At 48.5% G+C, this 14,085-nt stretch overlaps 1 protein-coding gene across 11 annotated transcripts in view; it reads right to left on the reverse strand.

The window, feature by feature from the left end:
- OSBPL9 (oxysterol binding protein like 9) overlaps nucleotides 1–14,085 on the reverse strand; it is a 1,511,872-nt gene that overhangs the window by 156,064 nt on the left and 1,341,723 nt on the right. For all 11 annotated transcript variants that reach the window (XM_078670721.1, XM_078670755.1, XM_078670745.1 and 8 more), the window contains 2 exons: nucleotides 12,166–12,244; nucleotides 11,686–11,777 (listed from right to left, as the gene is read on the reverse strand). In XM_078670721.1, the coding sequence (XP_078526847.1) occupies nucleotides 11,686–11,777; nucleotides 12,166–12,244 (171 nt within the window). The remainder of the gene's footprint in view (nucleotides 1–11,685; nucleotides 11,778–12,165; nucleotides 12,245–14,085) is intronic.

Consider the following 14,085-nt stretch of genomic DNA (forward strand, 5'->3'; position numbering starts at 1 on the left):
CCCAAGTTGCCGCTCTACAAATGTCCTCCATAAGAACACCTCTAGATAAGGCAGATGTAGAAGACTTTACCCTTGTAGAGTGAGCTCTCATACCCTCTCGAGGTTCCTTAACAGGCAAAGAGTAACAGATCTTGATGCACAAGATAATCCATCTGGAAAGGGTGCGCTTGTGCACCGCTCTGCCTTTCCAGCAGCCAATGAAGCCCACAAAGAGCTGGTCATCCACTCGAAAGTCTTTAGTCCTATCGAGGTAAAAACTCACCGCCCTTTTAAGGTCCAAATGGTGAAGCCGCTCCTCCTCCTTGGAAGGGGGAGGAAAGAAGGTAGGAAGGGTAATGGACTGCCCCAGATGAAAGGGAGTTACCACCTTAGGCAGAAAAGCAGCCCTGGTCCTGAGTACCATTCTATCAGCATGAACGGTCAAGAACGGGGGTTTCGAACTCAGAGCTTGAAGCTCACTTACCCTCCTTGCCGAGGTAATGGCAATAAGAAATACTGTTTTAAAAGACAATAGTCTCAAGGGACACCTGTGCAAGGGTTCAAAGGGAGAACCCATCAAGTAGGTTAAGACAAGATTTTAGTCCCATTGAGGAACAATAAAAGGAGTGGACGGAAACTTATTATTAAGGCCCCTAATGAACCTTAACACAATGGGCGACGAACAAAGATGGCTGATCCGGCAAGCAAATGAACGCCGACAAAGCCGATAAATAGCCCTTCACAGTAGCCACAGCAAAGCCCTGCTGGGATAGAGAGAGAGCAAACTGAAGGATGTTGGATAAACGAGCCCTCAAAGGGTCAATACAATTCTCCCCACACCAAATGACAATTTGGACCACCAATAGGAATAGATAGACTAGGTGGAGTGACGCCTGGCAGACAAAATAACGTCCACCATGTCAGGCTGGAGAGAAAACGAATTTAGGTTGCCCCTTCAATCTCCAGGCATGAAACGCATAAAGGAGTTGCGAGTCCCAACTCAACTGAAACGTGTCCCCCAAAGCTCCCTGCATCGGAAACTGGAGACTGCAGAATGACGGGCAGTGAGAGTTCTTGTTAGTGGCAAACCTGTCCACCTGAGGAGTTCCCCACCTCCGAAAGACGTGACGAACCACCTCCGGATGAAGCCTCCACTCGTGGTCGGCAGAGAACTGCCGACTGAGACTGTCTGCACACACGTTCAGAACTCCGACCAGATGATTTACCATCAGACAAATCTGATGGTCCTGAACCCAGGACCAGAGATGCAGAGCTGCTCTGCAGAGACAATGCCATCCCATTTCTCCCTGCTTGTTGACATACCACATCGCGGTAGTGTTGTCCGTCAGGACTTTGAACCAACTGACCATTAAGGGAAGGGAGGAAGGCCTTGAGCGACAAACGTATCACCCGCAACTCTAGAAAGTTGATGTGAAGCAAACTTTCCTCTGGAGACCAAAGACCCTTGATCTCCAGGTCCCCCAGATGAGCACCCCACCCTAAAGTGGATTCATCCGTTATCACTGTGGCCCCCGATGGAAGTAGATGGAAGGGCTTTCCTTGAGAAAGATTGCCCTCCACGCTCCACCAAGACAGATCCGCTGCAGCTTCTCTGGAGATCCTGACTGAGTCACTGAGATCTCCGTTGTGCTGATACCACTGCCTGCGGAGGCACCACTGGAGCGCCCTCATGTGCCAGCGTGCATGGCTGACCAACAGAATGCAGGAAGCAAACATACTGAGAAGGCGAAGGACCTTAAGGACAGGAACGACCGCTCCATTGTAAAACAAGGGAATCAATTCCTGAATGTCGAGAATCCTTTGTGGAGGTGGGAATGCTCGACACACAGTAGTGTCCAGTACCACCCCTACGAACAGGTTGCGCTGAGAGGGCACCAGGTGAGAGGTTGGCACATTTATCGAGAAACCCAATTTGTACAACAACTGAGTTGTAACCTGCAGACGATTAAGCACCTTCTCTGGCGACTGTGCTTTGATCAGCCAGTCATCCAGATAGGGGAAAACTTAAATCCCCGACCTCCTGAGATGGGCTGCCACCACTGCCATCACCTTGGTGAATACTCAAGGTGCAGTAGTAGTCCCAAAACGGGAGAACCGCAAACTGATAATGCTGCGACCCTACTGTAAAACGGAGATACTTTCTGTGCGACTTCAGGATCGGGATATGAAAATACGCATCCTGCAAGTTGATTGACACAATCCAGTCTTACTGTTGCAGCGCATTAAGAACATGAGCTAAGGTGAGCATCTTTAACTTCTCCTGCTTGAGAAAAAGATTCAAGATCCTGAGATCCAGGATTGGACGTAACCTGCCATCCTTTTTAGGAATCAGGAAATACAGGGAGTAGCATCCCTGGCCCCTTTCCTGCTCCGGAACCACCTCTATCGCACCTTTTTTTTTTAGTAATGTAAGGACTTCCTCCTGCAGAAGAAGAAGGTGGTCCTCCGAACATGCCCCTTGGCAAGGAGGGTAATTCGGAGGGAATTCCCGAAAAGGAAGAGCATACCCATTTTCCACAACATTAAGAGCCCAAAGGTCCGTAGTGACCGATTCCCAATCTTGTAGAAAATGGGTAAGCCAACCCCCCACAGGACCTACATGATCCAGAATGTTGGATCTAGGGCTACTAGGGGGCGGTAGAGGAGGAGGAGGAGGACTGACGACCTCGTGGACGACTACTGTTCGTACCCCTGTAGGTCTTATATAGGGAATTTTGCTGCTGCTGTTGCTGCTGTTGAGGCTGCCTGTAGGTCGGAAAGGATGACCTTCCAGAACCTCTGTACCTTCTGTAAGAGGAAACTCTAGGCTGCGCTTGTAGGCCCAGAGACTTAGCTATAGCTTTGCTTTTCCCCAAACAGCCCAGAACCATTGAAAGGAAGGTCAAGAAGTGTTGCCTGTACATCCGGAGAGAACTCCGACGACTTGAGCCAAGCACTTCTCCTTGTGGCAACTGAAGAACCCATAATCCTGGCAACAGAGTCCGCAGTGTCCAAGCCACTCTGAATAACTTGATGTGCAGCTGCTTGAGTGTCCGACAAAACCTCATTAAAATTCTGTCTGTCCTCCTTAGACAATTTAGGAGCAAGCTGTTTTGCAGAGATCATTAGAGCATGAATGTAACGACCCAAGACAGCTGACATTTGTGGACTTCAAGGCCATACTTCCTGAGGAGAACATCTTTTTAGCTGATTAGTCAAGCTTTTTTGAGTGTCCATCACCAGGGACTTGAGGAAAGGCCCCAGAAGATTTCTTCGAACAGGCAGCTTGAACCACCAGGCTCTCAGGGGAAGGATGAGATTTTAGGAAGTCCGGATCTCCTGGAGCTGCCCTGTACCTCCTAGCAACAGATCTTGATACTGCTGAAAAGGGCTTGTACCAAACCTCCATAACTGGCTCAGTGATGGCATCATTAAAAGGCAGTAAAGGCTCTATAACAGTGGAGGGAGAATGAAGAACCTCCGTTAAAATATTGTGCTTGAATTCAGCTGTTGGAAGCTGCAGGTCTAAAATCTCTGCTGCCTTTATTATAACTGTGTGGTAAGGAGCCACATCCTTTGAAGGAGCATCTGGGGACATATCAAGGCCACTTGCCACCCTCAAATCTTCAAATAAGTCCTCTGACTCCTGAAGTTCAACGTACTCCAGTTCTTCCTCTGCACGATAACGTTGCTCCTCCAATATCCTCTGTGCCTCTCGCCTGGACCTTATCCTCGGAACCGGTGTCGGCGGAGCCAGATACGACTCAGATGGATCTGGAGCCGGCATCAAACACGGATCCGGAGGCACAGCCGGAGTCGAACGAGGCTGAGCTGACAGCGCCGCAGATTAAAGAAACGGCGTCGATGTCCTCGGCGCCGGGAAATGCCAGAACAGCACCGCTGGCAGAAATGGCATAAAGGGAGCCTGAGGAACCCCCAGATTAAAGGTGCTCCAGATGGGTACATAGCTCTTGCAAAGACTCCATACATTGCATTTAAGTAATGTGATGGATCTTGACCCAGCACAGGAAAAGGTGGGTAAGGGCCCGATTTAGGCTCTGGCTGAGGCATTACCAGACTCGGGCCAATCGGCGCCAACATTGGAGCCAATGGAGTCGATGACTCATCAGGTACTGGAGCCTCTTCCACCGGAGCCGGAGATGGAGCCAGCGTGGGAGAATGCACTCGAGAAGCTGCAGGCGAAGCCGAATGAACAGGAGAGCGCTGATTCGAGCCAGAGGGAGAAGGAGAGACATAATCCTTACGACGCAGAGGAGCTGGAGAAGTCTACTTCGGAGCCATGTCCTTATCTGAACGGCGTCGAGAGCCGTGCCCTTTTCTTCTTCTTATGCTTCTTTGATTTTGAAGCATGACCCGACGTCGACTTCAAACCTGACCTCGACCTGGATCTCGACCTTGATCTTCTTCGACCTCTCTTCTCCTTCCTCATCTTTGCCATGAACAGCTTGGCCTCTCTCTCCTTTAAAGCCTTCGGGTTCATCTTGCGACAGAAAGCGCAACCCTTGACGTCGTGATCCGACGACAGGCACCAGACACAATCTTCGTTGGGATCCGTGATGGACATATGTCCTCCGCACTCCCTACAGGGCTTGAATCCTGACTTCCTCGACGACATCTTCAAGAAAGAAACAAGAGAAGACCAGAAACAATCCAGAAAAACAATGTAAAAAGAAAACCACTTGGTGTCCCAAAAAAACGTTAGCTTAGACCGGGTGGATAAAAGGGAACTGACGTCATCACGCCGACGAGGCTCTATTATGGCTCCGGTTACGTCAGCGGACCCGTGAGCGGAGCCATACTTCTGTGACGTCGTCCTCGTCGGCGTGGAGAGCTACGAAAAACATTTTGAATGCTGCTGGCGCAGGGGATATTCACAAAGTGAGGAATCCACTGGCAGATGTATCCATCAGAAATGGTGTGCTGGGCCTAGGTGAAATGAGGCGCAGAGCAAGAAGGGCAGGCTTGGGATAAGACCAGTTGGTGTACTACAACATAATGGTTCCAACCGAAAGGGGAGAAGGATGGATGCCCTAAGCAGATATTTGGACAAGTTGCAAGAAAGCAGCATGAGAAGGCCCAGGCATAGGGGAGACCTCCAATGCGCAGATATCAGAGAACAAAAATAAATAGGGAGGGGGAGGAGTGCCAATCAGACAGAGTAGTAAGTTGTACACATTCTTGCTGCAGAAGAAAACATTCATAGCAATAGAGTGATGCATTCGGATTACAAAGGACAAATAAAAACAAAACCCCAACTCCCATAAAACGTTGGGCAAACCTGCAGAACCCTCGCCCCGAACCCACCCGCTACGCCGAACCTTCAGCGATCTAGAATCAAGAATCTGCCAGAGTAGGAGGAGACAAAGTGCAGGCAATTGTAGTAGAAGAACCCCCCCTGCCCAACCAAACCCCCGCCTTTGCAACCCAGAAAACGTTCCTAGAAGACCCGCTACCTGCACATCCACTCCAACCTCCCAATCAGCCCGAGATTCCTCCACGACCCACCCGTGGGACCTACAACTAGGAAGAAGGAAAGCAGCCATTACGAAGAGCATATCCCTTAACCCAACCACCACCCAACAAACCCACCCCAGCAACCCAAAAAGCAATGCCAAAAGGATCCCCGCACCCACTCCAATCCCCCAAACAGGCTGAGATACCGACCCAACCCACCCCAGGAACCCACAACTGGGAAGAGAGGAAACAACATTAAGAGAGGGAATTATCCCGTGAGGGCATGGCAGGGTTCAGCGTACACCCCTGCAGTAAAGCAGGGTGGCCAAGCTAGAAGAACATCAGACAACGTGTAGGAGAAATAACAGTTTACATGTCACAGCATTTCAATCATTATCACTAAGTTCTCCAGTTGCGGCAAGCTGAGAGCTAGATGGAGAAGAGTGTGATGATTTGTCGAGTTTCTTGGCAAAGGCTAGGGCGTCTCTGGGGTCAGGGAACACAAATGTTTTTGCACCCTGCCCGACTCAAGTTGGCCGGATTGGCCAGTGAATAAGCAACCTCATGTGTTTCAAGAATCTGTTTTGCGGGAAGGAGGAGAGAACGTCACTGAAAAGTTCCTTGACAAGTTGCTCCACATAATCCTCCATGCGGGAGATCTTGTTAGATTCTGGAATACCAGTTATGCTGAGATTGCTCTGACGAGAGCGCACCTCCAAATCTTCATTTTTCTCACGAATGACCGCTAGGATTTTGTCCATCTGCAACAGTTTCTGGTGATCCTTTGTGGCGGCATCCTCGACATCCGAGACCCTGGATTCGACGTGGAGGAGACGATTGTCGTAGGAGTCAACACATGCCTTTACCGAGTCCAGGCGGGCAGAGAGTTGGTCCAGTTGAGTTGCAATGCCGGTGACCGTAGATTTCACATCAACCATGATTACCTTTAGGTCGTCATCACGAGAAGGAGTTGCATCCATGATGGGTACAGAGTCACCACCATCCGAACTTACGCAGTCTTTGCGAGTTGACCTGCGCTGTTCAAAAGTAATTTTGGGCTGCTTTGGATCTGTCCTCCCCATGATAATGAAAACCAGAAGAAAGGCCGCACCAAGTAGCAGAGGAGAGGTGGAGCCACCTAGATGAGCTGCAGAAGTAAGTACGACGGCGGGCTTCCCCCTCAGAACAGGTATGAACCAAATCAGGAGAGAGACAAAGTGTCAAAGGGTGAGGGCAGCCACGGCCCCTAGGAGCAGTAGGCACAAGAGTAATGACGGAGTGGTGCGGCTGTGAGCATAGTCGGTGGAACTTTAGCAAATACAGTGAATGCCCCCAACAGCGCAGCGCCTCACTGGATCAGAGGACACAAAGGAAGGCTAGCAGGTATACCAAACACATCAATGATCCCTCAGCGTAAGACCCTCCTCGCAGAGCCAGTGACGGCGGGGTTGTGCGGATGGCTGAAGAGTCAGGAAGGAGTGCAGGATGGATCCTCAGTGCCAAAAACGCCTCCCGTGAAAGCGCAGCGCGTAGAATGGAGAGAGACAGGAGCTTTTGCGCAGGGTTGTTGGGGTGAGACCACAATGCGCAGAAGTGCAGTCCGGGATTCCGCAACACGTCTACATCTTGTAGGCACAGCCCAGGCCCCCAAGCAGAAACAGGTGCAGCTAGCAAAAATGAGCAGGGCTTCTCCAGGGAAAGGCGACTAATGAGGCGCCTGGCCGGCGCAATTTCAGGATCTGCAACAGTTTTCAGGCACCAGCAGCAGGGGTCCATGAGCGGCAGGCAAGGTGGGCTGCTGAGAGGCGTCGCAGAGGAAGATCCCAGGTCACTGTCCCGAGTCGCGGGCCGACCCAAGGAGCCGAAGCAGTGCCGCACCACAGGAAGGGCCTCCCAGGGCAGTGTAGGAGGCTGATCAAGTGGGGGCCCAGAGCCCAGCACACCCAAGCAGTGAATGATGAACCGGTCTCCAGTGATGATGAGGCCAGTGTCTCCTGGGCTGCTGATGGCAAGATCAAGGGCGAAGTGGAGGTGAGGGCACCGCGCACACCAAAGCAGGTGGGAGGCAGGGGGACGCACGCCAACCCGGGGCCTCGCCAGCAGGGAGAAACAGGGGGAGTTCACCGCTCAAGTCACGCGGCCGCCGTGTAGTGCGTCCGGGTTGAGGGAGAAAATGGCGCCTTAGAAGCAGCGGGCCGGGCGGTGCAGCCCACGAAGCCCCAACCTGCCAGAGACTACCACCGTGGCGGCATCACTCACTGGACCTCGCGGCGTGGAGTCCACCGTTGTCCTGCAGGCAGTAGGGAGCTCTGAGAGCCCCGCTCTGGAGACGACTGAGGAGTGCCGCACCCTGCCAGCCTCAGCGCGCAGAGCAGGCATTGACGCCGGGCGATGTTTCTCGGTTTCTCGTTACCGCCAGGAGACCGGAGCGGGAACAAGCGGGAACAAACGGCTCCGCCAGGGACTCCAAATCAGGAAATGCAGTTGCAAACCAGGTTAAATAAAATTGTCTGCAGGATGGTGTCGGATAATGAAGCTTGGACAGCAGAGCCCACTCGGAGTGCGGCCATCCTGCAGCCGGCCAACCCACACCCCCCCGGTGGTAGATTGGAGTTCATTAATGTTTGTCTCCGCAATGGTGACCATCTCTGATGTCTTGTTCATGTCTGCATGGAGGAGGTTTACCGCTATGGTCACCATGTCCATTCTGGACTCGAGTCGTTCTCAAGTCAAGAATGGCTGCCCATTATAGCCCCAAGCTAGGGCTCCACCACTTCCTGGCTTCTGGCTTCCTGGTGCCGATGCACCCTCCCCCATCGACTGCCTAGGCACTGTTTATTTAATACGTTTGTTGGCCTGGGACGGGGTCTCCCTTATGCTGCATTTTGAGCACCCTAGGGTAGAGCTCCCTTGCCCCCCTCTCGTTCTTTTGTCTAGAACTGGGTTCCAATAGTCACTCCCGATCCGGGGACCTGCTTCAGGGACCATCACTGACCTCCAAGGCACTAGGGCATACCATCTCCGGATCAGCCTTTAACCCACGGGACTGATCAAGCACCACAGTCTCGCTCTTCCGTGCGCTTTTTAAGGCTGCCCCTGTCTTGTTTCCAAGTCAGGCGAGCTCCCCACCTCCACGAGAACTGGCTCCTGTACACTCCAGCTGGGGCCATCCCACCCGGCCAGGGCCCCAGTGCTGCAATCGGTGGGTTCCTGGGCTTCGCAGTCACCTCACTTCCTTAGTCCCATTACAATGGAGAAGGAAGGACTCAGACTCCGTGTCTGCTCCGCTCACCCCTGTTGCTACTCCGGGCTGTCACTCCTGCACCTCTCTTGATTGGGGGTGGTGCGAAGGGAGCTCCCCACAGGAACAGTAGGACACGAATGCTGCTATGCCCCTTCCGGTCCAGGTTCAGGCTTCGCCTCCGCCAACCGCAGCCCATGAGGCGTGTCTCCTCGGGCCACCAAGCACAGGCCGTCCCCAACAAGCAGAAGCATCATGTCTGCCTTGCTCATGGGATATTTGTTCCCGGCCTGAGACTTGCTCTGGGGCTGCCACCGGATAGGATGGACACACCGGTGTGCTAAGTCTGTCGGGTCAGGCATATTCTGTACGAATTATGGGAGGATAAGCAGGGGTCGCTGCTGAGCTCTCAAACTATGCGGTCATCTTGGCTGATGCCAAGCCACGACCCCCGAGTACATTTCTATTAGCATTTTAGAAATGTATTTACAAATTCCATCGGAGATTATTTATTTATTTATTTATTTTATGTGCTTATATAGCGCAGGAATTCAACCCCCGAAGTGGTATCTCCGCGCTTATGTTCTTACCTAAAGCTATCTACAGAGAGAAAGGATCATCAGGCAGTAAATGGTATCTACGTGGTCAGGAACAGGTGGGTCTTTAAGCATTTCCTAAAGGCGGCTAAATTAGGATTTTGCCTAAGGGTAAGGGGCAGGGAGTTCAGAGGGTGGGGCCTCGGTAGGAGAGGGCTCGGCCTCCATGTCTTTCCTTCTTGATCCGTGGTACTTGGAGCAAGGATTGGGTCTGGGAGCGCAGAGAATGACCAGGCTCATAGGGTCTAAAGATTTCTGATAGATACTTCGGACCGGCGCCAGACAGGCATTTATGAATTATACAGCATATCTTGAACTTCACCCTCTGGCGAATGGGTAGCCAATGTAGTTTGTTCAATAAAGGGCGTGAGGGGGATCTAGATGGAACATTCAAGATCAGTCTGGCCGCTGTATTTTGGGCTACCTGTAATCTACCTAGTTGCTCCTCATTGGTTGAAATCAGTAGCCCATTACAGTAGTCCAGTCTACTGATTGCCAATGCCTGGACTAAAGTTTTCCTGTGGCAGATAGGGGAAGACCCTTCTCAGAAGTCCAATGACCCCAAAGCAGGATCCAGTCACCTGATTGACCTGATCTTTGAGTGTCAGAGACTGGTCAAGTCGAACTCACAGGTTTTTTACTACCTCTTTGGGAGTGGGTGCAGGGCCTAGTTCGGGAGGCCACCACTCAGGAGACCATAGGAGCGGGGCTTCTCCAAAGAGCATGACCTCCGTCTTACCCACGTTGCATTGTAGGCAATTAGAGGTCATCCAATGGGATATGGCTCTCATCCCAGCAGCAAAGGAATTTTTAACTGCTGGCGTCAGTGTCTGAAAGGGAAACAGCAGTTGAGTATCATCTGCGTATGATATTGGTGTGAACCCATATCCCCTCACCACACATTGAACAATGTGGGGCTTAGGCATGAGCCCTGTGGAACCCCCTTGGTGAGCTCCCTAGAGATGGAAAGATGGGAGCCCAAGCGAACACTTTGTGAGCGGCCAGTGATGAAGCTTTCTAGCCATGCTAGCGCAGTACCGCCTATCCCTACCCTCTTCAGACGGCTGATAAGAATAGCATGCGATACCGTGTCGAAAGCAGCAGACAAATCCAACAGCACCAGGATCATGGATCCTCCTCTATCCTGTGACATCCGGATGGTATCAGTCACGGAGAGGAGGGCTGATTCGGTGCTGTGGTTAGGTCTGAACCCAGATTGAGAAGGGTCCAGACCGTCTGCTGCTTCGATGTATTTGGACACGTGGGTATTAACATGTTTCTCAATCATCTTACTCAGATGGGGTAAGAAGGAGATGTTTCCACTCCTTCACAATTAACTTACGTCTAACTCCAAGACCCAGCCCCTTCCGCTCCTTCTCCAACTGCTCTCTTATGGCTGTGGCACTCCCCACACGAACATTTCATAGGATTTTATGTCACCCTTACAGGCACATGCATCAAGAAAAGCTTTTGCAAGTCCTTAAATGCGATTATTAAGGAATCGCAATTAAGGACCTATGCATGTAGGAATCGCTATTAAAATAGGGATTCCTAAACATTCCTTAACTGTGACTTGCAAATTGCGAGTCGCAATTAAGGAAGGCCTTCTCATTTATTTCTAATGGAATGAATGGGAGATTGCATGCACAATTTGCGAGTAATAATAGATACTCGCAAATTGCGCATGCAATTTAAAGGGTGCAAGGGTGTCCAAAGGACACCCTGTTGCACCCTTGAAATTGCTCTGTGCACACATGTTGCGCACAAACATGACCCAAGTGTATGTGTGTGTGTAACCTACAACTTTGATAAATGCACTTTAGTGCATTTTTCAAAGTTTTTGCAAATTACCATCAAGTTCAACTTCATGGTAATGTGCGCCCCTAATAGCGAATTCACTATTTTAAAGTGATTCTTGCACTGCATTTAAGGAATCGCAAATTGCGATTCCTTAAAAGCAATCGCAATTGGAGAAATCGCAATTACTTGCTAATTCTCAAATTGCGAGTGCCTTGAACCTGGATGCATCACAAATGCCCTTTTTGCGGGCGCAAACGGGCGATTTTTGCGAATTGCACCGTTTGCGCTAGCAAAAAAGGTGGATGCATGGGCCCGTTAGCCTATTGTGGTTAATTATGAGAAAATAATTTGATTGCTATAGTGGCCTACAGTTGACAGTGTAAAGGGAAAAATGGATGAAGTGACAAAGCTGGTAGATAAAGGGACTAAAATGTAACATCAATTCATAATTGATTCTATCATTCGTGTGCTAGATCGTAACACTTCAGACTTAAAAAGAATAAAAGGCAAAATATAGGTGTTGTGTACCTAATTATACAAATATTGAGTTTTTGAAAAACACTTGATAATGAATTTTACTTATGTTTTTCTTACCTTCTAGATTCATACTCTTCCTGATCTTCCAATTTTCTAACTTTCTTCTTCACCATAGGCATTTTCTTGGTATCTATAAATACTGCACTCTCCTAAGTAAAAGCAAACAGATCATGATATTCATGGTGTTGAACATCGTTATTTGGAATTATGAAACATGATCCACAAAGTACAGACCCACATTGTACATAGTTACATAACAATAGTAAGAGCAATTTAAACAGATTAAATTAAGCTCTACAATTATAAATCAGTCACAATTTGTTTCTTAGAGAGAAGGTATATCACAGATTAAAAACAGGATGAATAAAGCATGGATACACTCCCTTAAATACGTATAGATATGGTGATTTAACATAAAATGTAAAGAGACACTCTAAGAGCTCCAGAACACTACCTGACAAGTAAGTGTAATTTTAAAATGCAAACTTTCACCCAATGATAATATAATTTAGGGCTATAAAGAAAGAAATTGTTTACCCCAGTTGCATATTTTAAGTCCATGACACCATTCCATTCTCCTTCAACTGAACAGAAGGCTTTCTTGTCATTAGGAGAACTGAGGAAACAAATTCAACATGTAAATTGTGCAGATGTACTTTAAACCTATTTCTAAAGCACATCATTATGAACACAAACATACATACAATAGATGTTAGGAAAAAACTAAAACAAAATACAATTACTGTTGCAGGTCTGTGAAAACCTAGAGAAGAGCAACACCAGAAGTGATAAAATAGAGTAGAAACTGGGCACAATAAAAGAAATCAGAAAGTCTTGTGAACTGATTGCTAAGTCTTCAATTTTACCTATATGTTCTCAGGTCAGTGAGATTTATTTTAGCACCATGAATAGCAACTGATGCCAGACTCATTTAATTGGTGCTGTTGAAATTGTGACAAACTAAGACAGAGTATATGCATAGTTACAAAACACAAAATGACAGGAAGAGGTATATCAGTACCCAGTCATTAGCCTAGCCAATATTAACATTCATAAGTGTACCAACCATCATAGACCTTCGCTTTAGGAAAAGATGGCACACAGCACTTCAGTGGTTTTAGTCAAATGACCACTCCTTGTATGTCCCAATTTAAAATCTCAAGATTATTGCATATTTTTGTAAACAAACAAAATAATCAATGAAACACTGGGTGGAAGAGTTTAACAGGTGCTGCCCAGTGACAGTCTTTCAGTTTTGACACATTGAAATGTTGCTATTTCTATTTGTTTTCTATTTATAGCCACACGCCCTTCGAAGACCTGGCAAACTGCTAAAGAGAACCAGACACACTCAGCCATCTGTGTGTCCTATGGAAAAAAAATTGGCAGTCTACCCAAAGGGGAAAGGATGTGGCCTAAATGGCTGGGGCAGTCGACCGCAAATCTGGTGCACCAGGGTCGAGTCTCGGCAACGACGCTCAACATCCTGTGATTCTGGGAAAATCACCATCTCTCTTCGCCCAACAAAAAAAATTAATGTGCCCTTATGTAACATAACTAGTGTAAAGTGCTCTGATACCTTTGGGTCAAGTTTGCGCTATATAAAAATCCGAAAAAAACAAGGCTTCCAATAGTGCTTACACAGGACACTAAATATAGGGAAAGAACTCAAGCCCCCTCCAGAGCACTTTCACAGGGCATATTTACTCTGTGTTTTATTTTAGCACCTTCATGGGCAGTATCTTCGTTGAATTCTTCTAGATTTAACGACTATGTTAGAACATGCTCGCTATATTTGCCCTGTAGGCAAATTATTGGTAGACCTATTCATTGGTGCAACTGCAAAATAGAGAACTGAATGAATTTTGAAAGTAGAAGAGCAAAATATTAACATTTGCTTCACTTTTGTTACTGTAACTGGTTAAGATTGTCCGTACTCTACGCAAGTAGGAAAGACCTCCGCTCAAGGACACTCTTAAAAACACAAGGTACAGTTCAGTAACATTTCACAATACCAAAATTGATGACAAGAGTTCGAAAGCAGCAGCCACTGGGTAAGCCAACATTTCACCTCTTTAACAACTTCTCCAGTGGCTAGTGTATAACACTGTTGTGGACAACCAGTAGGCAGAAAGCAGAACTTCCCAAACCTGCCGGCCAGTCACTGGGTAAGCCAACATGTCTCCTCTAACAACTTTTTCAGTGGCTAGAATAGACCACCTCTGTGGACAACTAGTAGGCAGAAAGCAGAACTTTCCAAACAAGCCGAGAGATTTCTTAGTTCTGGCGACTCCTTATCTCAACAGCAGGCATAGAGATTCATAACTGGCACATTTCTGGAATGCAAAATCGGACCACATATACCGATTTGCAAAAGGAGATCATCCCACAAAGAGACATGAAAGGTACTGTCTTTTGCATGTCGTGTTCAAGAGTATTCTGATCGCAGAATGAGTA

This window comes from Lissotriton helveticus, chromosome 1_2 (genome assembly GCF_964261635.1).
Source record: "Lissotriton helveticus chromosome 1_2, aLisHel1.1, whole genome shotgun sequence".
Classification (NCBI taxonomy): domain Eukaryota; kingdom Metazoa; phylum Chordata; class Amphibia; order Caudata; family Salamandridae; genus Lissotriton; species Lissotriton helveticus.